Genomic DNA, 27,230 nt, shown 5'->3' with positions numbered 1-27,230 from the left:
AGATTTATAAGGTGAAAGTTGCTATCTACTTGTTTTATAACACTATTGAATTTGGTAATAATGGGTGATTTGATACCAATTTAGAATAATGAATTAGGAGTCAACCCTATAAAATGAACCTGTAAGGTGATAGTTATTACTCACTTATATATTATTTAATTATCTTATCTCTAATCGATGTGAGACTTAAGTTTTTTCTAATAAATAATTGTCCCTAATAATAAACTTTAGTGTAATATAAATACATTTTTAGTGACTATTATATATTAGTCATTAATATTTTTATATATGGCAACAATTAAATTATTGTCATTAAATAATTATTGTTAATAACAAATTTTGTTGTAGTGGATGCAGATGAAAATTTTTTATTAAGAAAAAAGCTTTTGAAAGAATTTACAGAAAAAAGTATTTGAAATTAGTTTTTGCTTGTATAATTCCTACAAAGTACTTGTTCACCTCATAATTACTAGAATTTTTCTCAATAATTTTTTGTGTGTATTTTTTCAATTTATTTTAATAAATTTTATGATCACATTTTCTCACATAAACCTTGAAATAGAACTTATTAAGTAAATATTAAATTTAATTATTTACTCAAATACGTCTTAAATAGATTTTGTTTATAGTTATAGAATTTAAATCATAAATAGTTTATAATTAGAAAAATGATTGTAGTTTAACTACCAATAAATATAGAGAAAACTTTGTGATATATAATAAAATAAAGAACTGAAAAAGAGAAGGCTTGGTTCATGGTAACTAACTCTTCCCCCAATAATTGCTTATTAATTTCCCTCCACAATGACACTGGATAATGTAAATGTTGTGGGGTGTGGAGTAACTTTTTCTGCTTAATATACGGTTAAACATTTATAATTTTTTTTCTTTTTCACAAGTGACTAATCTCCTCTCAAAGGTGGAATAGCTGGTCCCAAAATTTAACGCGGCTGCATACATAAGGTAAGTTTTAAACCTCTGACCTTGTTTAAGTGTGAATATACCATTGAACCACACGCTTTGACTTTGAAAAACAAGTCATGTTACTTTTAATTTTATTTTATATACTTAAAATGGATAAAAAAAATTTTAACCGTGATTTGTATAAAATACAACCACGTAGATTGCATGAGTGAAAGTGTGAAACAGTGCATTTTATATATACTGTCATAACATGTGCAAAAATCTAAGGAAACTACTGAAATTCCGCTCACGCCTCCGCTTTTTAAGCTGATGATGCTCTGGACATGTAACCCTTGTGTTCCAAATAATATATAGGATATTATTTTCTTTTTAAATTTTCATATTTTACCTTTTTTGTGTAGAAATTTCTTTTAGAATTCACATTGTTAGATACCTCAGGATTACCCCCCTCCTTATAAAGATTAATTAAATTATTTTAAGAATAATTTTTTAGTAGAGATATTTTATTTAATAATTTTATATATACTAAATTTTAATTAAAAATTACAAGAGTTATATAGCTATAAAAACACATATTGACATGAAAAATAAATTGTTTTTATATTTTTTATAAAACCTTAAATTATTTGTTATTGTATTGAATAAAATTAATTTAATATAATATTTATTCCCACTACTACACGCGTTTGCACTCAAGTGTGTTAGATTAAAAGTTCAATCCATATAAATCATGCATAAAGTTCAAACCATATAAATTATATGCATAAATTTAACGCTGTGATTTATTGGTTTTAAATATATAATACCTTTATAAAGAATTGTACTGTATAGAATAAATTCATTCAGAGAGTTATGTGTGCATGTGATTAGAAACTCCTTAATCTTCCTTTATTTTCTTTTAGTTTAATAATTATAAATGAGTTATTTGTTAAAATCATTAGATAATTAGAAGAAAATAGATAGTAAGAATGAAGAATAACTCGAGAAAAGGATGAGATGTTATCGAAAGGATGAATGAAATGTCCCACTACGATGTACCAAATCTAAGTCTCTAGGTCACTTGTATATATATTACCCACAAAAAAAAAGAGACAAACCATACAATACAACAATCTCTAGAGAGTAAAATAGAAAGTTGTCAGAAAACAGAAGAAAATGACATTCACCTAACACCTGTGCTGTCATAGTTTATTTTGTGTCCCTCTGTCTTCTAGTTTTATTCGGTAATATTGTATAACCGTTGTGTAAAAGCAAAAGAAACAACAATAAACAGTGATCTTTGACTATAAAAATTGGATGTATTGTAGTTGAACTCATGGCACCATCGATGTGGTACTTGTCACTCCTCCTTCCAACCCAATTTCATTTTTCTATAAAATTCATTGATGTGAGACTTTTCACTCTTTTCGACCCAATTTCATTCCTCTGCAAGTCTGATCAATGTGGGACATTTCATTCATCCTTCCATCCCATTTTCATTCTTTTATTGATGTGAAAATGTTTTCTTTCTTCAATTTAACCCTCACAATCATTAGTAACAAATTTAGAAGAGGATCAATTGTGAGGAACATTCGGACTCACATAAGACAGCTTGTGAGTGTTTACTTGATTGAATTCTAAAAAGAGTTTGTTTAAATAGTATTTTTTTGTATTGCTTGCATCAAGAAATTAACAAATTAAAAATTATTCAGTGTTGAAGCCTAAAGAAGTTTATCCTAACTTAAAGTACATGTGTTTTATAACCTTTATTATAAAAAAAAAAGTGTTATCATCAATAAAATTTTTTTGGATCTTAACTTCTCTCTTTTTTTATTTAAATAAAATACATAAAAATGAAACGTCTCTTACCTATATATTAATCATGAATTTTGTAATATTTGTTGTAAGCACATAAATTTACTTGCACTAGTTAATGAAAGAAATTTAGAAGCTCCTTCACACAAATCAAATAAATATTACATATATTCCGTCTTCATGTAGTATAAAATAAACGATTGAAATAGGGGCGAGAGGTGAAAAATATTATGCACAAATTAATACGAGGGCATGATGATGAAGCACATTTTGATTGTCTAAGGACACACTAAGGCTTAAGTTGAATAACTAGTTTTCCGATATTAGAGCTGGAAAATAAGGAGTTCAAGCTATGGAGAAAGGTCCCAATTCCATGGTTTATTTTAGTCTTGGTCTTAATCTTCCCTTCTTTGATGTAGCCCTCCATCTCTTTTGCAAAATCACCGAAACGATTGAAATGAGTTTTCAGCAAAAAACCCTCCATTCTTACTTCCTTGCCTACCATATTCAAAAGATTCCTGATGCCTTCTCTTTCTGTCCAAACCTGCACCACAAGGTTGCTTATTGTAAAATCAATATACCTACTTAAGACCCATAGTTCATATCATCCTATCAAAATGACCTATAATCGGACCATGCCAAATTGGGCTTAATATATTTTGGACAAATATATTTGCCTATAGAAAGTATATGTTTTGGACTAATGTTTTGTTAACTTAGCCCAACTCAATGCAACTTACAAGTCTGCAAAAATCCTTTTTAAATATGCAATAAAAAAAGTGATCCTATAATTTAAATAAATGAGAATTGAAAACTTTAAGCAACTTGGTTTTAAACCAATGAAAAATATATCAAGAAACTAGCCTGTTTTCTAATTCATCTTTAATTTTTTAAAATTTAAATTAATATATTCATAGGATAACTAATTATTAATGTACAAAAACGGGATGAAAGTCTTATATTGAATAGAGTTGAATCTCATGTTTTCAACATTAACCCTTCTAAAATAAAATAATGTACTTTAATTAGATGAAAAAATCACTAATAATTATTAATTAAATAAATTGAATCCTTTCGTAACATTTTTTTAATTATATTATTATTATGAATTAACAGTCAACTTTGTTCATTATATATATAGACTTTAGAAACTATGTATATTGAACACGTGCGATCTACACTTATGTGATGAACTCTAGCACGACACGCAGTTAATTACCTGGTTATATTGAGATATCATCCCACAAAGTGGTATCCTGGCAAACTTATTGACATGATTCAGTACAGATTCAAGCATCTTGCCGCCAACATTGTCAAGGTAAACATCAATACCATTAGGAAATAACCTGCAAAATTCCAAGTTGTTAAGAGTCATAGATTTCCTTTATAACTTCCTACAATTCAAATATATAGCAATGTCCTAATTGGTGCTATAATTGGGGGGAAGGGGTTCCATTACTTGCTTAGAACGGCATCAAGGTCCGCTTCCTTATTGTAGTTGAATCCATCATCATACCCAAATTCCTCTTTAATTAGCTTCACCTAAGAAATCATACATCATATTTCAAAAATACCAGTAAGATTAGTCAACCATATAAATTCATCATATTCCCTTATTGTGGAAAATTTCCCCAACCAAGAATATAAATTAAATAATTTAAAAAGTAATACTTTTTCATCAGATCCTGTGCTTCCAATGACCCTACAACCTCTGAGCTTAGCCAATTGACCAGCAATCATTCCCACACCACCTGAAGCAGCAGATATGAGCACATTTGAGCCAGGTTTAGGGTCTCCCACCACCTCTATCCCTAACCATGCTGCAAACCCAGGTACTCCTGCAATGCCATATGCAAATGCATGTAAGCATGTGCATGGTAACATTTGTTTTTCCTAGTTTTGGATATTTAATTCTCATACCCAAAACAAAATATACATCGAAAATGTTGGTTCATCAGAGATAGAAAATTAATCCATTAATAACTCACCTAGAGAGCTTAGATAATCCGGCAATGAAATCCCACTTGCAGTATCAATTTTTGCAACTATCTCACTGGAGGACATAACACAATACTCAGCAACAGGAAAACTAGCACTCAAGACAAGATCCCCCTCTTTATATTTATTGTCTTTGGACCGTTTTACTCTCCCAATCCCAAATATTGTGATCACCTGTAATATTCCCATTACTAATCAAAATTCACAAAGTTTTGTATACGCTTGAATATGAAGTCCTATTTATCATAACTTCGTTAGTTAAATTGTAAGTTTCTAGGGCCCAAGCCATTATTAAAAAATATATACCTAGGTGTAATATATATATTGACCAAAAACAAAATGAGAAAATAGAATCACAAATTATTTTGTTGACTTTTATAATAAATAACTAAAAAAAATTATACTGACTTCATACAAGACCCCTCATTATATTTACTGTCTTTACAATCTTAACCAAAATTACTAGTTCTAGAATTATGAATTTATGATGATTACATGCGTTAATATACCTGATTGAGTTGAAACTGTGGAAAATAAAGTCCATCTAAGGTACCAGTGAACCTGCCACGTAGATATGGATCTATAGAGAAAAGCAACATCTCAACGGCAACATGGGCATCAGGGATTGAATCTGGAGCGAGGGATAGACGAACAGTGCGGAGTTTAAGATGATCGGAAGTTGGAACACCGTGTGGAGCATACGATACTAAGTACCATTCTTTGCTTTCCACCACCAACATTTCCTCTTCAACAGTGCTTTTCACCTCTTCACCCATGCCTCTCTCAAGTCTCAATCTTTTCTTTTTCTTTGCTAAAGAATCAACAATGCACTCTCTCTCTGGTTTTCCCATTCTGGTATGAGAACATGTTCCTTTTATAATGAAATATAATTCTCACGTACAAGACTAGTCCCTCTCCCCTACCTAATAATATTGAATACTTTGTGGGAAAACGGGGTACAGGTCTACGTAGCCATAATTTTATTCCATCATTTTTTTTATATTAAATTAATATATGCTCATAAGTTGCCTCAGCTCAATATCTGTCAATGTTTGTGAACAATTTAAATCCTGGTTCAGTTTTCATCATTCACCGTTAAAAAAGTGTCATTTTTTTTTCGAATTTTCTTAAAAAAAATATTCCTAAAATTTTTTTGCAATAATAATTTTGCAAATTTTTTTTACAAATTTAGTTGTGAAAAATAATTTACAGATATTTTTTACAAAAAATAATTTACAAGAAATTTTTGTTATAATTTTAATGATCATAGAAATTTTTTTTCATGGTAAAAATTTACAGAAAATATTGTAAGAATTTTATTTTGTTTCTTACAAAAATAAATTCGCAAGTAATGTTTACTAAATGGTAGAAAAATTTTGCAGGTAACTTTTCATGAGGATTTTCTTACCAATTTTAATCCACAGGAAAAATAAAAAATATTTAAATTTATAAGTTTAATATTTTAAAAAAAACTTCAAGTCCCACATCGATTGAAAATAAAACAACTAAAGAGTATATAAGTTGAGGTAACACTTACCTTACAAGTTGATTTGTATGGTTAAGTGTTACGCTTATAATCTACAATCTTAAAATTTAAAAGATTATTTATCACATGTTGGAGGTTTGGAAACAAATATTTTGAATGAATTCATTATGAACATTTAAAAATTGATAGAATTTATAGTAATTTTTTTAATTTTTTTATAAAAAAATATTCACAGTAAACTTTCTTGCGAATTTTTTTTTGCTTGAAAGATTCCTGCAAAAAAAATTTCGCAAGAAAATTTCTTGCAAATTTTAAAATTTACAAAAATATATTATCTATAAAAATATTACATGCTGTTAAAATTTCGCAGAAAAATTTGTAAAAATAATATTTTCCGTAAATTTTTATAATTTTCAGTAGTGATTGATGCTGGCAATTTATTAGCAACTTTACTTTATAATTTTTTTAGGTTGATAAAAAGAAATTTACTGTTTTATCTTAGTTACTGCACATATCATACCGTGTCATATCATTCTCACAAATCAACGGTGAGGAAGACCACTGACATGTAATAATTGATTGGCACTCTTAGTCTATCCTATGCTCATTTTTACCTTTATATTTTTTTTACTTATTTCTGCACAATTTTTTTTAAAAAAAAGGAACAACTAAAAATAAAGTTATATTTTTATAATTAAAAAATAAAATATTTTCTGTAAATAAACAAGCTTTTGGTTAATGGCTGCTATATGCAACTCAAATTAATGCAATTAAGTATATGCTAAAATTAATTAGCGCCAACTTTAACTGAAATTAAGGTCACCATTCCTTTTATTTTTTTGTTTTTGGTTCTTCTTAACTGAGTTGCCTTAAGGAATTAATATGTAGGATTTTTTTTATTAAAAATACATTAAATTATATTGAAGATTAAAGAATTTTCAATTTAACAATTAAATTTATAAAATTTATATTTAATATAAAGTTATTAAGCAGTGTAATATTTAATAAAAATTATATTAATATTATTATAACCTTCTTTATATATATATATATATATATATATATATATATATATTCTATTTCCTTGGTACATGACCGGGATAAATATAGGGGACTTGCGCATATTCTTGTTTTTTATTATTTAATTTTTAAAAAATATTTTTAAATTCAAATTCATGCATGCCTATATCTTATATAAAATTGATATTGTGTGTTTTTTTACTTGATCTTTATGTATCTGATTCGATTTGTCAATATGACCATGTATCTTCAAATTTCTCTATGCATCTTAAAACTGAACATAAGTATTTATGGATAACTTATTTAAATAGAATTTAAGTGAAGCAGTCAGTTTGCAAACATCCAAATAATCTTCTGCATAGAAAATGGGTTAAAGACCAAAGAGAAAAAAAAAATGTCAACTACAACTCTTCATGTAACAACTATGGAAAAGGTATAAGCAGTTTAATAATAAAGTACAAGTATGCTTCAAAAAAAATAATAATAAAGTACAAGTATATATTTTATTACCATACCAGTTGCTTCACAATAATTTTTGCGCTAGTGCGTTTCTGGCGTGAATTAAACCTTATTAATATTGGTGTGCTTGTTCTACCTAATATATTTTGAAAAAAAAAGTCTACATAATTTTATTAAGTGGGTTTTCACTCTCATCCTCAATAATCAGTTGGGATGTTAACGGAATATTTTTTTTCTTAAAAAAAAAAAAAGAAAACTAATTTAAGTTTTTCTTTTGGATACAAGGTAAGGCAGTTGTAAGTGTCATGACATGAACATTAAAATGGATTGTATTTAGTTCACCAGTTGCAAACTAAAAGCCTAAATTTATTTTCAAACCATTTTCCTTTCACTTCATCATCAATATATGTCATGAGGATGAGATGAGAGGCGAAACTAGTTATAAAAATTGAAAACTTTCATGATGCAAGGGGCTAACAAGTTCTTTTTTAGAAATTTCAAATTCTTAAATAAAATTTATATTCAAATATATTTTTAATCTATATAAAATGAAAAGGTTTAAATTTGTGTCGCTATAAAAAATTTATTTATTTTTCATTCTCCAAAATTTAAAATCATTAATTTTGATTTTATAGTAAAATACTTTAATCCCTATAAAATACTTTTATTTGATTTTCATTCTTCCAAAGTTTAAAAGTACTAATTTTAGTCTCTAAATATTCATTTTAATATAATATATATATATATATATATATATATATATATATATATATATATATTCATTTTAGTCTTTATTTATTTAGATTCCATGAAAATCTTTTGAAGTGTCACATATTAGTATAACACTAGAGATTCTAGTTAGTGTCACCTAAGATGATCTCTTGATATTTTATTCAACGTATAGGTCATTAACAATATCACATAATTGTAAGGATTAAAAATAATAATTTTTAATTTTAGATAATACAAGTTAAAAAAAATATTTTATTGAAATCAAAATTAAAACTTATTATTTTAAAAAGAATAAAAATATATTTAAATAAATAATAAGTAATGATGATGATAAAAACATACCATATATAAAAATTAAGTTTCAAGTTAATTAGAATCATCAACCACTCTTTATTAAGTAACCCAAATTCTACTTAAACATTAATCACATTTCACATAAATAATTACGTTCATATTTGGTCTTTGACTCTTTATACGAGTTTACAATAAAGGATTGAAATACGGAACACAGTTCAATATCGAGTGCTAAAAGATCATGATCAAGCATACAATAGGAAAGTTGCACATTACAAGGCTAGGCCTCATTAACTTGAACAACAACTTTTCCAATATTAGAGCTAGAAAAGAGGGAGGCTAAGCTATCCAAGAAGCTCTCGATTCCAACATTAATTTTATTCTTGGACGTAACCTTCCCTTCTTTTATGTATCCTTCCATTTCTTTAGCGAAATCTCCAAAACGATGCCAATAGGATTCCAACATAAAACCCTCCATCCTCACCTCCTTCCCTACCATATTCAAAAGATTCCTCACACCTTCTCTTTCAGTCCAAACCTACACCAACATTAACTATTACTAATTATTGAAAATCATCCAAAACTAATTACGTATAAGATAAACTATTCAGTTAAACAATAATATAAATTTCCAATATAGAAAGCCCAATTTCACCTTATTATATTGAGATATCATTCCACAAAGTGATATCCTTGCATGCTTGTTGACATGGTTAAGTACAGATTCAAGCATTTTACCGCCAACATTATCAAGGTAAACATCAATTCCATCAGGAAAGTATCTGCACAATTATTATATTAGAAAAAGAAGAAAAAAATTGAACTAGATTATTATAATATATATCCTTTAATTTAGAGCATGCAAAATTATTTCAATCTTTCAAGTCACAAATTTATAGTTAATAAACATTCATCTGAGGTAAACCGAGTGTTTGTGCATGGTTGCAGTATCAGAGGGAAGGATTTGTTGAATGAAAAAGAAGAAAAGCATCAATTTGTTCCTTTAAAGTATATGTGTTAGTCCTTCAAACTTTATAGGCACCAGACTCACCACCAAATTAGTCTTTTACATCCTCAAAAATATCCAAAGACTTAATGTGTCATTCAATAAGTTTGCCTATAATTTAAACTGGCATCATATTGTTCCTTGAAGAATACTAAAATGATTAAAAAAAGAAAGTTAAGATGTATTATTTGGTAACATATTAATTCTTTAAAATGAAAAAAAGTTATAATGAATAAATATTTTAAAAAATAAATTACGTTTTAGATTAATGTTAAACAATTATATTGTTCTAACGTAGAGAAAAAAAAAATGTAACTGATTTAGTAGTCCAGAACGGGCCGTTCCAAATCTGGAACGGGCCGTTCCAAGCTATTAAATTGAACTAAAAATCGTAGTTGAGAACGGGCCGTTCTGGTTGGAGAACGGGCTGTTCCGGAGGGAGAACGGGCCGTTCCGGATGAGCCCCAGAACGGGCCGTTCCGAATGGAAATTTTGAACGTGATTGAGGGGTGCAGAACGGGCTGTTCCGGTATCGGTACAGGCCGTTCTGGCCAATCCAAAAAGTCTATAAATAGGGGTTGGGGGCCTTCAGGAAAATGTGAGTTTTTAGAGAGAAGTTTTAGAGAGAAGGTCTCTGGGTTAGTGAGCTCCTTTCTCTCTCAAATTTCCCTGTTTGACTCATTTTCTCCTCTAAACCACTAATGCCTTCTGGCTTTTCTTGAAATTCAGATTATAAAGCTTGCTTTGGGAGGATTGAAGTTCCGGGTTGAGCTTTGGAAGAGAATTCTATTTCGTTACAGTTGTTGGCTATTCTGAGCCAATCTTCAAGTGAAGGAAGCTAGAGTGTAGAATGACTAAGTTGTTTTTATGTTGTTTATTGTTGAATTATTAATAAGTTGAGATGTATAAGTTGAAGTAGTTTATTGATGTAAAAGTTGTTTAAAGTTGTATATGTTGCCTATTGTTGAAAGATGCTTATTGTTGTAAGTTGCTTCTTGTTGTAAGATGTCTATAGTTGTATTGTTGTGAGTTGCTATAAAGTTGTAAGTCGTCTATTGCTATAAAGTTGATGTGATGTCTATTGCTAAAAAGTTGTATGTTGTTTAAGTTGTTATGCTTATTAAGTTGTTGAGCTGATATATGTTGTTGATTTATAAGCTGATTAAACTGTGATGATAAGTTGTTGATCACTAAGACTAGGGAAGATGTTTACGAAGTTTCTCATCCCATTGTGTGGAGTGAGATAGTTGTGGTGCTCAGAGAGCCCAATTTGTTGAAAAATCCTCCTTGGGAAGTTGTCCCTTGGAGTGGATGTTGTATTGTTCTCCTCTAGGACTTAGTTGATCCCGTGTGTGGGCAAGGTCGAGGCACACGTGTACAAAGCGACCACAGTATAGGGGCCAGGCCGAGCTATACTGATTACAAGCGGACAGAAGTTGAGATACATAGTACTAAGGTGATAAGTTGAAAGTTGTTTTAAAGTTGAAAGTTGTTTTAAAGTTAAAAGTTGTTTTAAAGTTGAATCCCTTAGTACTGTGTGGGCGACATGGAAATAGTCGATCCATATCATGGTTGAATGACCAATTTGAGTAAGGTATCTAGTTAGAGATGCAGTCTTTGACTAGATACTAGAGGGTGCGTGGTACTTAGAGGACAGTGGGTGGGCTAACTCCACATGTGGATTGGTGAAGCTAGCCAAGGTCGTGGTAGGCTCATACCCAAACCCTTCTGTCCTGACAGTAGTACTGGACATCCGAGTCTAAGTGGCACACCTGAGAAATCAACTATTGTTGTCTATACCTGGTTCTCTTCGGAGTTCCCAAAGCTATTCTATACCTAACCTGGTGGAGATAGGTCAAACGCTGGGTTCGGTAGGGTTTATGCCACCTAGACTGCTCAACCTCAGTTGTTGGAGATCTTCCAGTTGTATATGCGTGACGACGTATTAAATATTAAGTTGTATATTGTTGTTGTTGTAATAAAGTTGCTTCTAAGCTGTATGAACGAGTTGGGTTTTATGTTAAACTGCATGGTCGTTTGTGATGATGATTATTATGTATTTATTGCATGATTGTTAATATGATGAAGTGTGTGGTGTCTTGATTCATGATTGATAGTTGGATGATGTGTAGTATAGTTTTATTCTGTACTTGTATGATTGGTTTTGAACTCTAGCTTACCCTCTTGTTTCCATGTGGATGGACTGCGATGATCATACCTTGTATGGGAGCAGGTCAGGGCCAGCTTGGAGTTGAGGTGACCGTTGCGAGACGGGGAGTTTTGATCCTCGTGTTAGAGTTATCACCTTGGGTAGCCGTTTGTGCTTGACCGACACTAGGAGATAATATTTTTGGATAACTGTATAAATACCTAATACTTAAAAATTTAATGATTCATATATTTTTTTTTCATGTTTTTTGTATTTATAAGCTATCAAACTTTATTATTTATCTTAGTTCACTGGTAGTAGTGCGATTCCACTAAGTGTAGAGACCATGACGGGTCGTTACAATTGTGATATAAAATTAGTTTAACTATTGATATTTAAAAAAATAAAATTCAATTTAGAAATAAAGATTAAAATAATAAAGTGGAAATAAATATATGAAATTAGGAAAATAACACATAAAAACACTCATAAAAGATAAAATAAAAATGCTTTTATTAATTGAAGAATGTTTATAAAAACCACTCTCATTCAAGAATTAAATTCTTTAAGAGAATAATTTGATGAGAAAATTTTCAAACTTTAAAGTGGTGATGGGAAAAATTAAATGGTTAATTTAACAATATTAAGAAAAACAAATATGAAGACACATAATTTTGATGAATCAAATAAAGAGTTTACTCATTAGAAGGAAAAAAGAAATTACTTGCTTAAAGCCGCATCAAAATCTGATTCCTTATTGTAGTTGAATCCATCGTCATACCCAAATTCTTCTTTAATGAGCTTCACCTGAGAAACCAACCATTAAGCTATAAGTTGAAAATCTACAAGGTTATGGAAAGGGGGTAATTTTATTTTTGTATACTTAACTCTCTTTTTTTTACTAAATTCAAGCCGTGTAAGCTGCTGGTCATATAACAACTCATGTACTAAACTATACAGTAATGACAGTACAAAGTGAGAAAATAACAGCTACACATTAATGTGGAGTGAGGCTGGTGAGTAAGGATTATGAATTGTAAAATGTTAGTTTTTTACCCGTATAAAATGCTTGTTTAAAATTAGGATCAAAATTATGGATTAAGAATTAAATGAAATAAAAAAATGCAATTTAATTAATCAAAGTCAACAAAATGGATTTTTTTTCATATATAGAATTGGATGATGTATAACTTTTAAGCTAGTCAGTAGAAAAGTGAACAAGATTATTGCATATAATAATATGCAATTGAATAATAATATAAAAACTCTTTAAAAGTGTTGCAAAATTCATTTCTAATAAAAATTGTTATAAAAAAAAAATTTGATGTAACAGTTTTGATTTTTTCTCTAATTACAAAAACAAAATTTTGTAATGTATTAAGTCATCTCAATAGTAAGCCAGTTTGAGCTAATTTATCTGATTTTGATATTACTGACCAATTTATCCATAGTTATTTTCTCTTTTCTCAAGCTTATGTTTACATATAAATTCAAAACAATCTTGTTTTTTATTACATCAATCTTCTAAAAATAAATAATTTAATATTTATTTAAAAATTTGTTTTTGTGACAAATAAAACACAAACATATTCAATTCAAAGTGAGTGTGGGCTACCTAACTTGCCCGATTCGATGACAGTGCAGTACTACAACACGGGCCCAGAAAATAGGCCTGGGCAGGAAAGTTGGGTTTCGTACCATTAACTTTGAAACAAATTTCAATAACTGGACGAGGTAACAATTAATGAGAACCAAAAAAAGGAAAGAAAAATGTACAAGGTTACATCCTTTCATAGAGTTGTTTTATTTTATTTTTTTACGTGGAAATTAGGAGATCACGTGAGAAAAATAAAAGAACCCAAACGGACCAAACAAAAGAACAATTGTTCTGATCGTCTTAAAAAAAATTACACGCACAAAGATTTATTTTGAATAATACTTTTTGTAGAAACCCAGTTGAAAATTGAATGAAAAAAAAACGTAGAGTTATAACTCAATTATTTGAATGGTTTATGTTCCGGCCAAAGGGTGGATTAAGATTTCTTCTTAGGTCAAGCCTCAAAGTCAGAGCATTCAAAAGTGTAATCTACCTTCTTAGCCTTAGGGTTTTGGGTCTTATACTTTCTTGTTCATGGGCCTCATAGGCCCCGTGAACGCGTGTATTTCCTTAACCGTTATTATTTGGAAGATATTTGGTGAACGCGGGGACTATACATCAGGTCCTGACCGACCCGACCCATACCGAGGGACTGGTCGGGTATTGGCCGAGTGGGATCCTATAGGTTAGGTGAATCGGGATGGGGCCGAGCTGGTTCACGCCAAAATGCCAGCTCGGACGTAGACCGAGTGACCCGAAGAAAAAGAGTCGGTCGAGGTCGTAGTTGGCCCATCGCCAAGGAGAGGGTAAGGTCGGATACCAACTAGGATTACAACCCGTGAAGGAAAGCAGATCGAAAATTGATCGAGAGGGTACACTTGCCTTCCAACCTTGAGCCTATGAGGCAAAAAGGCTAAAGCAACTCCCACTTTGAATCACATCGGAAATGGGCCGAAAGTATGTGTTGGGGATAAGCCGAGACGGTACACTTGCCTTCCAGCCTTGAGCCTATGAGGCGAAAAGGCTAAAGCAACTCCCACTTTGAATCACATCGGAAATGGGCCGAAAGTATGTGTCGTGGATAAGCCGAGATGGTACACTTGCCTTCCAGCCTTGAGCCTATGAGGCGAAAAGGCTAAAGCAACTCCCACTTTGAATCACATCGGGAATGGGCCGAAAGTATGTGTCGGGGATAAGGTGAGAATCATGTCATCATGTAGGATCGCGGTTTCCCAGAGCCTGATAAGACGTGTCTCTTCACCTTACTCGAGAAGGGACATGTATTTATTGCAAAGCCGGCGTTGCAGGGGTGCGAATAATGATTGTGCCACGTGGTGGCGCCTGTTACTAAAGTTAATGGTGTGGGTCCCCCCTCCCCTTGGGTTAATGGTTGCAACGTCTCACGCGCGTTGCGACCCTTGGGTCTCCCCCCCCCCCCTACACGCGTCCCTTGGCCTCTTATAAATAGGGGTGGCCTTTATTTCTTTTAACTCCTTTGCATTTCCTTCTGCTTGCATTCTCTTCTCCGGTGGCCCTCACTGCTCCGTTTTGAGCTACGGTGGTGCACGATGGTGTACGACGTTTTGGTGGCCTTTTGTTGAGTGTGAAAGAGTTGTTTTTGTGGCTTTAGGTACGCCTATCTAACCTGCTTGGCCCTTTTTGTTTATAGAGAAATTTTGGTTCCCCCTTAAGTTAGAAAGTTGGGGATCTTTGTTCAAATGGCAACCTTAAAATATGGAGAATCATATAGATGGGTTAGGGATGATGTGCTCCGTTGTGAGTCTTCAATAAACTCTTGGGCGGCCATGGATAGTTTTTGTAGCGAACATGTAGTTTGCGGCGAGGGGGATAATCTTATTGTTTGTGAACCTTGCATAGACAACGAGCCTGTATGTGTCAGGGGGTCCTACCGAGCGCTTTACCTTTTGCTATGCCACTTTGATTTCTAAACTTAAGGCGAGATGGCCTCTGACTGATTGTGAGAAAGGGGTGCTTCAATCATTGAACGTGGCCCCCACTCAGCTTCACCCGAATAGTTGGGCCTTTGTTCGTGGGTTTGAGGTCTTATGTAACTCCTTAGGCATTATCCCGACCTCTGAAAAAAAATTTACTTCTTTGAGGGCCGAGTTACCAAACGGAGTAGTTGGGTATCGGTCCACGGGATTTCTGGTCGGGGTCTCCTAACGTTATTTCAGTTGTCCTATAAGGACTTTAAGAGGGCGTATTTCCGGGTCCGTTGCACTCCGGGTAATGAGAGCATCCTTGAAGGGTACCCCCTATATTGGAGTCAGCGAGCCGTGTCGTATGGTGGGCTCCAAGCTGAGAAGTTCTCCGAGAGAGACCAGGAGGAGATAAAAAAAATTGAGGATCTCAAAAATATTTTCAACACCGCCAAACTTTTTGATCTAGAAAATAGGCCTAATGAACTGAAAATCTATATAGGTAATCGATTTCTCGCCGATCACCTTATGAATTGTTTAAATTACGCTGTTTATATTCATTTTTCACTAATGCTTAGTGTATGTTGATGCAGAGAACATGGCCAGCATGAGCAATCGGGAGTTGAGGAAGTTGTGGAAACTGCAAGAGGCCTCCAAAGAGGTCGGGGCTGTGGTGGTCGGTGAAAAGGCGAGAGACGCTGGGGGCTCCCTCCCGAAGGGTGTGGTCGGCGAGACTTCTCATAAGCGTCGCCGGGAGACCGAGGAACCTATTACCCTCGTGAACCTGGAGACCGAGATCGGGGGAGATGAGGTCGAGAAAGACATAGAGGTTCAATCGGCCGAGCGAACCATAAGCATGTGCATAGGTGAAAATTGGGAGCCCGTAGACCATGGAAATGAGCAGGGGAGAGTCCCATCTTTTTGGGATGAGAAGTTCAACCATTCCTCCCACATCCGCCAGACCGATTTGCTGGAAGGGGACAAGGGCGACCTAGAGAAGATGAGCGCCTTCTATATTGCCAAAGGTGTGGAGTCTCTGACGAATAGTCTCTCGGCCTTGTCCCTCATTAATGAGGATAAAATTCGTGGGATGGCAAGGGAGATCAAGTTGCAAGGGAAGAAAATCAGTACCCTTGAAGAGAGTGTCAACAAAGGTAAGGCTGACTTGAAGTGGGTTGCCAAAGAGCGGGATAAATTGCTAGAGGGCCGACGTGCCTTCGAGGAGGATCGGAAAGCTTGGGCGGTCGAGAAGTCAGTGATGGAAAAGGATCTTGAAGAGGCTCGCCTAGTGCGAGAAAAAAGTGCTGACGCCACTCAAGTCCTTGAGAATGAAGTGGCAATAATGAAGGCGGAGATCGAGAAGTTGCAATCTGACCTTCATGCTGTCAAAATGGACTCACTGAAGAAGTTCACGCAAGGCTTTGATGCTGCCACTGCTCAAGTGAAGTTTTTACACGCCGATCTCGACTTTGAAGGCATTGGCTATTTCAAAGAGATCGTAGATGGGAAACTCGTAGACCCCCCCGAGGACGACTGAGTCTACTTTGCAACCTCCTTGCTTTTTGTATAAGCTTCTGCATATGTTTAGTTTTCTAGTCTTAATTTTCTAGGTTTACTAAAGTGTGTAACTAGTTGACTTTGGTGTTTCGAAAATTTGATGTTTCTTTCTCTAAGTCTTGCTTATGTGCCTCATCGCATCGTTTATTTTTGAACTTTAAATTAATCAAGCAAACTTAGACAATGACTAAAATTTTCTAAGTTGGAATGAGCGTTTTCCAAGCTAACTCGCCCAAATCCCGACTAAAGTAACGAGGAAAATTGTTTGTCAGTTAAAATGAGATTTAAAATCAACTCACCCAAATCCCGACTAAAGTGACGAGGATTATTTTTTCTAAGTTAAAAAGAGATTTAAAATCAAGTCGCCCATATCCCGACTAAAGTGACGAGGGAAATTTTTTCTAAGTTAAAAAGATCAAGTCGCCCATATACCGACTAAGGCAACGAAATTTTTTTTTCAAAGTTAAAAAGATTTAAAATCAAGTCGCCCCTATCTCGACTAAAGTAACGAGGAAAAATTTTTTCTTTTAAAAAGATCAAGTCGCCCCTATCCCGACTAAAGTGACGAGGAAAATTTTTTCTAAGTTAAAAAGATCAAGTCGCCCTTATCCCGAGTAAAATGACGAGGAAAATTTTTTCTAAAAAGATTTAAAATCAACTCGCCCAAATGTCGATATGAATTTTACGCGTTGGTTTTTGATATAAGTTGAACGACTCAATGTGTGTGTCGAATAATTGTCTTCCAAATTCCGATTCAGAATCTGTGTAACATTTTCGAAGTAGAAACAATTTTGACTAATGAATCGCCCAAATTGTGTCTCGCGCCACAGTGGAAAATTTTCCAAGTAAATAATGAATCCAAGTAAAAGAAATCATTATCAAATAAGGGAGTCGGTCAAATGCCGACTAATTCACCTTGGATCGCCAAAATTTCGAATAATAAGATGTGTTATTTATACTCGCCCAGTCAGATTTTGACCGATTAATCGCGAGTTTTGTCTTCGAGTTATTTATACTCGCCCAATCAGAATTTTACCGATCAATCACGAGTTTTGTCTTCGAGTTATTTATACTCGCCCAGTCAGATTTTTACCGATCGATCACGAGTTTGTCTTCGAGTTATTTATACTCGCCCAATCGGATTTTTACCGATCAATCACGAGTTTGTCTCAGAGTTATTTATACTCGCCCATTCGGACTTTTGCCGATCAATTACGAGTTTGTCTTCGAGTTATTTATACTCGCCCAGTCGGACTTTTGCCGATCAATCATGAGTTTGTCTTCGAGTTATTTATACTCGCCCAGTCGGATTTTTACCGATCAATCACGAGTTTGTTTTCGAGTTATTTATACTCGCCCAGTCATACTTTTGCCAATCAATCACGAGTTTGTCTTCGAGTTATTTATACTCGCCTAGTCGGACTTTTGCCGATCAATCACGAGCTTGTTGCCTTTAAAATAACACATGTTAGAAGTTAATAGGGGATGATATTTATTAAAATTGAGAAATTATTAGTTTGTGGTGCCTCGTTAAAAACCTGCTCAGCAAAAACACCTCTCATTTTTACGGGAAAAAATACTGAGTTAGGAAAAGAGTGCACCTTATACAAATGGAAAGACTAGTTATAATAGAAACGCAAGTTTGTAGCGTTCCAAGTTCTCGGTATGTTCCCTCCGTCCAGGGTCTTCAATCGGTAAGCTCCTTTGCCGACCACATCATCAACTTTATAAGGGCCAACCCATTTAGGTGATAATTTGTTCCTCATTTGAGTAAGCTGAGCACGCTTCAAGACAAGGTCTCCTACCACGAAGTCTCTTGGGACGACTTTCGTGTTATACTTGAAAGCTGCCCTTCGCTGCGCTGCTACTTGATTTATCCTTGCTCTCTCTCTCTCTTATTTCTGCGATCAAGTCCAAATCAACTCGTCTTCCCTGTTCGAATTCCTCCTCGGAGAAGCCTGTAGTACGCACTGAGGGTTCTGCGATCTCGATCGGGATCATCGCGTCCGTTCCGTACACTAGGTTGAAAGGGGTGTCTTGGGTCGACGAATGAACGGTTGTGTGGTATGACCATAGCACTCGGGGAAGCTCCTCCACCCACAAAGTGCCTGAGTCTTGGACGCGCTTCTTCAATCCGGAGAGTATAACTTTGTTGGCCGACTTCGCTTGGCCATTAGATTGGGGGTGTTCAACGGAAGTGAATGTCATTCGGATGCCGATCTCCCTACAGAAATCACGAACTCGCCCACTCGCGAATTGCGTCCCGTTATCTGATACGAGTACTTGGGGAACACCATATCTGCATACCACATTCTTCCATAAAAATTTCCTTACCTTCTCCGCCGAAATGGTTGCTACGGGCTCCGCCTCAATCCACTTGCTGAAGTAGTCTACGACCACTATCAAGAACTTCAATTGTCTCACCGCGATCGGGAATGGGCCGAGAATATCAATACCCCACTTGTTGAATGGCCAAGGAGACAAGATTGAATGGAGTCGTTCGGCTGGAGAGTGGTGCAATGTTGCGTGTCATTGACATCCATCACATTTTTGAACCCAATTGACGCAGTCATTTCTCAAAGTCAGCCAAAAGTACCCTACCCTCGCAACTTTGTATACTAGTGCTCGTCCTCCTATATGACTTCCACACATGCCGTCATGTACTTCATCCATCACTCTCTGTGCTTGCGACGTGGTCAAACATCTCAAAAGGGGAGAGCTGAAACCCCTTCGATACAATCTTTCGTTGATGACTACGAACCTGGGTGACTCTCTCTGTATCAGTGACGCCTCCTTCTTATCCTCTGGCAACACTCCCCGAGTCAAGTATGCGATGTATGGTCCCATCCATGAATCGAGCTCTTCTTGGATGAAAAGAACACTCCCCTGTGGCTCATTAATACTTGGCTGCGCTAAGGTTTCTTGGATAACCGACCGAGTGGCTCCTGGCTTCTTTGTGCTTGCAAGCTAGGAGAGCAGATCGGCCCGCAAATTTTGCTCTCGTGGTACGTGGTTAAGTGTGAACTCTAAAAAATTTTCCGATAGGAGTTTGACCTTTTCCAAGTACTTGGCTAATTAAGGATCCTTCGCCTGGAAGGTCCCAACTACTTGTCCGGTGATCAACTTGGAATCGCTTCTAGCTGACAAGCTCGTCGCCCCCATCTCCTTTGCCAAAACCATTCCTGCCAACAGTGCCTCGTATTCTGCCTAATTATTGCTCGCCCGGAACTCGAAGCGTAGTGACTGTTCCAACAATATGCCCCCCGGACCTTCCAAGACAATTCCCGCTCCACTTCCTCCGAGATTCGAAGTACCGTCTACTGATAGAATCCATTAGGTGTCTCCGACACTCTCCGCCTCAATAGGGGGATTCAGTTCCATCAAGAAGTCAGCCAAAGCTTGAGCCTTGATTGCTCCTCTCGGTTCATACTTGATGGAGAATTCTGATAGCTCAACCGACCACTTCATCATTCTTCTTGTCAGGTCTGGCTTCTGTAAGACTTGCCGGATCGGGTGGTCGGTTCGAACTACTACTTCATAGCTCTGAAAGTAGTGTCTCAATTTCCTTGCGGTGACTAATATTACAAGAGCCAACTTTTCAATCTTTTGATACCTCGTCTCCACTTCTAGTAAGACCCTACTCACGAAGTAAATAGGAACTTGAGAAGCCTCCTGCTCTTGTACAAGGACCGCACTAACAGCTTGGTCGGATGCCGATATGTAGATCAACAAGGGGATGTTCGGACGTGGTTTTGTCAAAATCGGCGGCGATGCAAGTGACCTTTTTAGTTCCGTGAAAGCTTCTTCGCACTCGGTCGTCCAGGTGAAACGATCGTTCTTCTTTAAACATTGAAAAAGCGGTAACGCCTTATCAGCTGCCCTTGACAAGAATCGGGACAGAGAAGCCATTCTTCCCGTGAGTTGCTGGACTTCCTTCACTGTGGATGGACTCCTCATGTTGATGATGGCCGAGCACTTGTCAGGGTTTGCTTCAATGCCACGATGAGTCAGTAGGAAACCGAGGAATTTTCCCGCTTGGACCCCGACCTAGTTGATTCACGAGAACCTTGTCCATCAGTCGCTGATAAGTCGCCCCCGCGTTCTTTAGACCGAACGACATAACCCTGTAGCAGAAGTTGGCTTGATCTGCTATGAAGGCTGTCTTGTCCTCATCTGCTGGATGCATTCAAATCTGATTGTATCCCGAGTAAGCATCCATAAAGCTCAGCAACTCGTACCCCGACGCTCCATCCACCAGGCAATCTATGTTTGGTAGCGGGTACGAGTCCTTTGGGTAGGCCTTATTCAGGTCAGTGAAGTCCGTATACATCCTCCATTTTCTGTTACTCTTGCGCACCATGACTACGTTTGCCAACCAGGTTGGGTACTGGATTTCTCGGACATGTCCTGCCTTTACCAACTTTTGTGTCTCTTCCGCAATGGCCCTTCGCTTTTCCTCGCCGAACTTCCTTCTCTTCTGGATCACCGCCTTCGCACTAAGGTCTATGGCAAGTTTGTGGCACAAGAAATCTGGATCAATGTCAGGCATGTCGCTGGAATGCCATGCAAATGTCGACACATTTTCGTTTAGAACCCTTACCAGCCTTTCTTCGTCCTCGGGAGTTAAAGAAGTACCTATCTTTACATTTCTCCCTTCCATCACCTCCACTTCCTTGACATCCTCCGCGGGGGCGGGTCTGTGATCGAACTGACCCATTCTAGGATCCAGTTCGACGAAATGGATGTGTTTCTTAGCTGGAGCGGTATATAAACGCCTTCTTGCCTTCAGACTGTCCTCGTAACACTTTCGGGCGACCTCTTGATCTACTTTGAGGACCCTGACATCCCCATTCGGTAATGGATACTTCACCTTCAGATGTGATGTTGACACTATGGCTCCCAGTTTGTTCAGCGTAGGTCGGTCGATAAGTATATTGTAGGACGACTGAGCATTCACCACTAAATATCGGATAGTTACCGTTTTCATCTGCGAACCCTGTCCTAAGGTTGTTTCTAAATCGGCATACCCTCTAGCCATAACCTGGTCTCCCGCAAAACCTACTGGGGTTCCCGTGTAGGGTACTAGTCGGTCGTTGGGGATTTTCATTCCCACAAAAGCTTCCCAAAAGAGGATGTCGACCGAGCTCCCCTGGTCGACCAAAACACGCTTCACATTATAGCCCATCACTATCGTCGAAATGACGATAGGATCATCCTCGTGAGGAGCTACCCCTTCATAGTCGGCATCCGAGAAGGAAATCGTGGGTTGGGATGGTTGGCGGATTTTTGACATGGACAGGACGGAACGAGTGTACCTTTTTCGAGCAACCGAGGTGACTCCTCCTCCTGCAAATCCTCCTGCCACTGTGTTGAAATCCCCATGAATTTCTTGATGATGGACCTCCGATGACTTTGCTGGAGTGTCCTTGGGGGGAGTCCTCTCTCTATGCCTATCCCTCCTCGTGTCGTCCTGTACATGCCTATGTCGCCTATCCGATGAGTCTTCTTCCGGTTTTCTTACCACAAACTTTTTCAGACGTCCCTCTTTGATCAAGCGTTCGATCTGTCTTCCAAGGACGAAATAGTTTTTCGTAGAATGCCCGTGAGTCTTGTGAAACTCACACCAGTCAGTCTTGAAGGGACCCAACTGGCACTCCGTCGCTGCTGGGAACTCGAACAATGTTGCGTTGTTGACATCATGGAGTATCTGCCTCCTAGGGACGTTGAGTGGAGTGAACTTCTCTTCGTTATTGGCTTGTGTCCACTCGCCCCTTGGCCGACCGCCCCGATCGGCCTGCCGGTAATTGCCTTCCTTCATATTATAGTGATCACGTCGCTTATTCCAATCTGAACGCGATCGAAGATGTTTAATGCTCTCCTTATTGCTACCCCCCTGCCTCTCGATTTTCAGCAGCCCTTTTGTTAATTTGTTCTTCCTCCGTCTTGATGTGACTCAGGGCAAAAGCTCTTACCTCCGACATCGTTTGACAATTCGCTCCTTCCAGCGCGATGTCGAAAGCCCCCGACCTTAAACCCTTTTAGAACGCGATGACTGCCATCCTTTCATCCAAGGATGCTATCCTCATGGCGACCTCATTGAACCTTTGCAGAAAATCTTTCAACGACTCCTCCCGTTACTGCTTGAGATCAAACAGGTCCGACGTAATCGGTGGCTTCTTCTTGTTAGCGGCAAACTGTGCCATGAAGAGCCGACTGAAGATATCGAAGTCGATGATGAATCGGTCAGGGAGACTACTAAACCAATCAAGTGCTGCCTTTTTGAGCGTGCCCATGAACAATTTGCAGCGGACTTCCATACTCCCTCCATAAATCAACATTTGAGCTCTGAAATCCGTCAAGTGCTGACTGGGATCCTGTGTTCCATCAAAAGGCTCGACTTGGGGTACCCGATGATCCCTGGGGATGATCTCGGCCTCTATGGCTTCCGAGAAAGGTCGAAAATCCCTAGGGACTTCCATCATGACATCTTCCTCCACTGTCCTGGTGCTGACCGTTATCATGGCCTGCATCTCATCCGCTCGTCTCCTGATCTCCTCGTTTTCTCGTTGGATGGTCTCCTCTCTCTCCCTGGATCGCGCATTCTCCTCCCTTAAGTCATTGATCATGGCCATCATCTCCTCCATGGTAGGGGGTTGTGAGTTGTTGTTCAATGTGCCGCCTCTCGCCATGGTAAAGTGCAGGTTCTTCTAAGTGATTTGGGGCGCAGGAAAAGTTTTACCGTAGCCCCACGGTGGGCGCCAAAATGTTCCAGCCAAAGGGTGGACTAGGGTTTCTTCCTAGGTCAAGCCTCAAAGCCAGAACATTCAAAAGTGTAATCTGCCTTCTTAGCCTTAGGGTTTTGGGTCTTATACTTTCTTGTTCATGGGCCTCATGGGCCCCGTGAACGCGGGGATTTCCTTAACCGTTATTATTTGGAAGATATTTGGTGAACGCGGGGACTATACATCAGGTCCTGACCGACCCGACCCATACTGAGGGACTGGTCGGGTATTGGCCGAGTGGGATCCTATAGGCTAGGTGAATCGGGATGGGGCCGAGCTGGTTCACGCCAAAATGCCAGCTCGGACGTAGACCGAGTGACCCGAAGAAAAAGAGTCGGCCAAGGTCGTAGTCGGCCTATCGCCAAGGAGAGGGTAAGGTCGGATACCGACCAGGATTACAACCTGTGAAAGAAAGCAGATCGAAAATTGACCGAGAGAGTACACTTACCTTCCAGCCTTGAGCCTATGAGGCGAAAAGGTTAAAGCAACTTCCACTTTGAATCACATCGGAAATGGGCCGAAAGTATGTGTCAGGATAAGCCGAGATGGTACAGTTTAATTAAAGTTGAAGTTGGCATCCAATTTTACAACATTGCTTATAAAATTACGGTCGTTCTAATTAATACTCCTTTTAATTGATAAGTAGCTTTTTCATTGACCATTACTTGATTGGAATCTGAGTTATGCAGCACCACATATGCTAAGACGGGAAAGGTGAGAACAGATAAAAAGAGAAACACGATGTTGACTACTGACTCAAAAGTATGAGAAATAATGTTTTTTAAATAACACTATCCCAGCAAAATATCTGAAAGATAATATTTTGTAACAAAAAAACCCATTAGCATTTTTCTTTATTTTATTTTTAAAATGTAGAAAAGAAGTATGGTATGGTAAAATAAAAGGAGAAAAAAATGAATAAAGATATTTGTTGGGTGATTTCGTTTTGAGCTATAGATGTGTAAGATGATGAAAGTTAAAAAGATGTTAGGGAAAGTGACCTTTTGGTCGGAGCCAGTACTTCCGATGACTCTGCAGCCTCGGATCTTGGCTAATTGGCCAGCAATTGTACCAACCGCACCGGAGGCAGCAGATATGAAGACATTGGAACCAGGCTTAGGGTCTCCCAGCACCACGATCCCCACCCATGCCGCAAAACCCGGTACCCCTGCAGTGCACGTGCACCATCACCATACATACAATCAATTCTTCTTATTCTTAATTAACCATATAATATAATATAATATAATAATACCTAAGGCGCTTAGGTAATGGGGCAACGAAATTCCAGTAGCAGCGTGGATTTTACGAGCTATAGTTGAAGAGGGTATGATGCAGTACTCAGCCAGTGGCGCAGATGGAACCAAAACCACATCCCCTTCCGAGTACTTGCTCTCTCTGGATCCTATTACCTTACCCACTGCAAATGCTGTAATTACCTCATTCACCTCATATTGCGCGATGTAGAGACCGTCCAGGGTGCCCGTGAGTCTCGTGCGAAGGTATGGATCTACGGAGATCAAGACAATCTCCAGGGACACGTGGCCTTCCGGGATTGAATGAGAGTCAAGTGAGAGACTGAGGCTGCGGAGTTTTAGATTATCGGAGTTTGGAACACCCTCGGGGGAATACGAAGCCAAGTACCACTCTCTGCTTTCCACCACGCTTCCCATGCTTGTAACTCACACACTAGAGGATATGTTTGACCAAAAAACTAAATACATATAATATAACAAAGCTTTCTGCATCACAACTCACATATCCTTTTAATTTATACAGGATATCTTCAATCCAAAAGGAAATTCATATTTTCAAAACCGCTAGAAGGAGGGCTTGAACCTCCGACCTTGTGGTTAACAGCCACACGCTCTAACCAACTGAGCTATTCCAGCAGATATTATTTATACTATTCTTATATTTTATATAACTATAGACCGTAAAGCTTCTAACCTCCTATTTTTTTTTCACACAACTTTTGCGGACAACCCCAATTAAATTCCTATGATTTTAAGTTTTCTTTATATAAATTTTTAAAAAAGTATATTGAATTATATACAATCACTTCCACCTCTACTTCCATTAAATTGTTGTCACATTATTATTATTATTGCACTACCATCATCTTTTCTACATTGTCACTATATCACTAATATTATCGTCATCATCATTATTAATATTGTTATTAATATTGTTATTATTATTGTTACTGTTTTCATTACTACCATTGTCACCAATATTATCAGACTAATTTTAGAACCCATTTACATTATTGTGAAATTTAATAAAAAACAATTATTAAACTTACATAAACATTATTGGACCCACAAAAATAAAATACAGAACTAAGCAAGCATTGGAGATGGTGGAGGCGAGAATGGTAACTGTCCCGCATTACCATAAAAGCCCACAAGAAACCCAAACCAGCATTCCCAAAGCCCATAAGGCTGCCTGCCATCTTAGAAATACAAACATTAGTTTTTGGCTAATGATATATATACCTCTTTTTTTTTCTTTTTTTTTATTTATAAGTATACCTCCTTTTCTCAAAAAAAATTTAAAATATTTATAATTTTTTTTATTCTTTAAATTTTTAATTTTACATCTTTAACTTTCAATTTACTATTTTTTCTTTTAACACATCTCCTTCTTTCTCTTTTCCAGTTTTCACATGCATTATCTAGTCTTCATTTAAATCTTCACCTATTTCAGTAAGTAGTTTTAGTACTCTCAATTTTTATATTACTCTCTTATTTTCTCACCTCTTTCACTTTTTCACATACCCAAATCATAGAACTAGTAGGCGACAACATTGTAAATACGTGTAACTTCCCCGAAAATTTCTATCAAACTAGATAGACATTTTTTCTTCCAACATTTTCTTTCATTTCACCCCTCCAAAAACCTTAACATTAAGTTTAGTGTTATGAAAAAAACATTTTCACTATTCTAAAGTACTATGCAGATAGTGAAATCAGTGAGAAAATTGAAAGAGAAAAGGAAAAAGAATAATATAAAACTAAAAAAATTTAAAATTACTTACCAAAATACGTGGGGGTGAAGAAAAATTAAAGAGGTATGAGTGAAAATAAGGGAAAGAGATATATAAAAAAGTATTAAATTATTTGTTAAGAATATAAAATTTAAAATAACAAAAATTAAAGATATTTTAAGAATTTAATTATTTTAAAAAAAAAAAAGGTGTACTTATAGAAAGAAAGAAAAAAAAAAAAAAAAAAAGAGGTGTATATATCATGATTCTTAGTTTTTCTATCTAATTCTTTAGTACATTAGACTTCTATTTTCACTTTGATTTATTTATTTTGCTAAATAATAATTTTTAAATAAAAATTAAAAATATACAAAATAACAATTTATCTTAGTACATTAGGCTCCATGTAATTTTTACGTTTTTTAAAAAGTATTTTTTTAACAATTGTGTAATAATAAAAATTCAAATATTATATCATTATTTATTTTAAATATATACATTGT

The 27,230-nt window shown here is 36.3% G+C and overlaps 2 protein-coding genes and 1 non-coding gene across 3 annotated transcripts; all 3 read right to left on the bottom strand.

Moving 5' to 3' along the window:
• Positions 1–2,837: 2,837 nt before the first annotated feature.
• Positions 2,838–5,582, bottom strand: LOC109817404 (2-alkenal reductase (NADP(+)-dependent)). The gene is made up of 6 exons (XM_020382642.3): positions 5,226–5,582; positions 4,707–4,890; positions 4,390–4,556; positions 4,178–4,260; positions 3,938–4,064; positions 2,838–3,262 (listed from the first exon to the last, which is right to left on the bottom strand). The coding sequence occupies exons 1-6, from the start codon at positions 5,565–5,567 to the stop codon at positions 3,008–3,010; spliced, it is 1,158 nt and encodes a 385-aa protein (XP_020238231.2). The 5' UTR covers positions 5,568–5,582; the 3' UTR covers positions 2,838–3,007.
• Positions 5,583–8,820: 3,238 nt separating this feature from the next.
• Positions 8,821–25,603, bottom strand: LOC109817398 (2-alkenal reductase (NADP(+)-dependent)). The gene is made up of 5 exons (XM_020382634.3): positions 24,994–25,603; positions 24,740–24,906; positions 12,587–12,669; positions 9,363–9,489; positions 8,821–9,245 (listed from the first exon to the last, which is right to left on the bottom strand). The coding sequence occupies exons 1-5, from the start codon at positions 25,409–25,411 to the stop codon at positions 8,988–8,990; spliced, it is 1,053 nt and encodes a 350-aa protein (XP_020238223.1). The 5' UTR covers positions 25,412–25,603; the 3' UTR covers positions 8,821–8,987.
• On the bottom strand, positions 25,557–25,630 carry TRNAN-GUU (transfer RNA asparagine (anticodon GUU)). Its single transcript has one exon. It is a non-coding gene; the product is annotated as a tRNA-Asn (tRNA).
• Positions 25,631–27,230: the final 1,600 nt, after the last annotated feature.

Source organism: Cajanus cajan, chromosome 10 (assembly GCF_000230855.2).
Source record: "Cajanus cajan strain Asha chromosome 10, NIPB_CcT2T_4, whole genome shotgun sequence".
Classification (NCBI taxonomy): domain Eukaryota; kingdom Viridiplantae; phylum Streptophyta; class Magnoliopsida; order Fabales; family Fabaceae; genus Cajanus; species Cajanus cajan.
The sequence above is the reverse complement of the archived record's forward strand: the minus strand, read 5'-3'. Positions and strand labels throughout refer to the sequence as shown.

What these genes read in the sequence shown, in the direction of transcription:
- LOC109817404 (XM_020382642.3), bottom strand. Translation starts at nt 5,567, where the DNA reads ATGGGAAAACCAGAGAGAGAGTGCATTGTTGATTCTTTAGCAAAGAAA. An exon ending in GGATTATCTAAGCTCTCTAG is followed by an intron (nt 4,557 to 4,706) that starts GTGAGTTATTAA and finishes ATGGCATTGCAG; the next exon opens with GAGTACCTGGGTTTGCAGCA. An exon ending in TGATATCTCAATATAACCAG is followed by an intron (nt 3,263 to 3,937) that starts GTAATTAACTGC and finishes CTTGTGGTGCAG; the next exon opens with GTTTGGACAGAAAGAGAAGG.
- LOC109817398 (XM_020382634.3), bottom strand. Translation starts at nt 25,411, where the DNA reads ATGGGAAGCGTGGTGGAAAGCAGAGAGTGGTACTTGGCTTCGTATTCC. An exon ending in CCATTACCTAAGCGCCTTAG is followed by an intron (nt 24,907 to 24,993) that starts GTATTATTATAT and finishes CGTGCACTGCAG; the next exon opens with GGGTACCGGGTTTTGCGGCA. An exon ending in GTACTGGCTCCGACCAAAAG is followed by an intron (nt 12,670 to 24,739) that starts GTCACTTTCCCT and finishes TTGGTTTCTCAG; the next exon opens with GTGAAGCTCATTAAAGAAGA.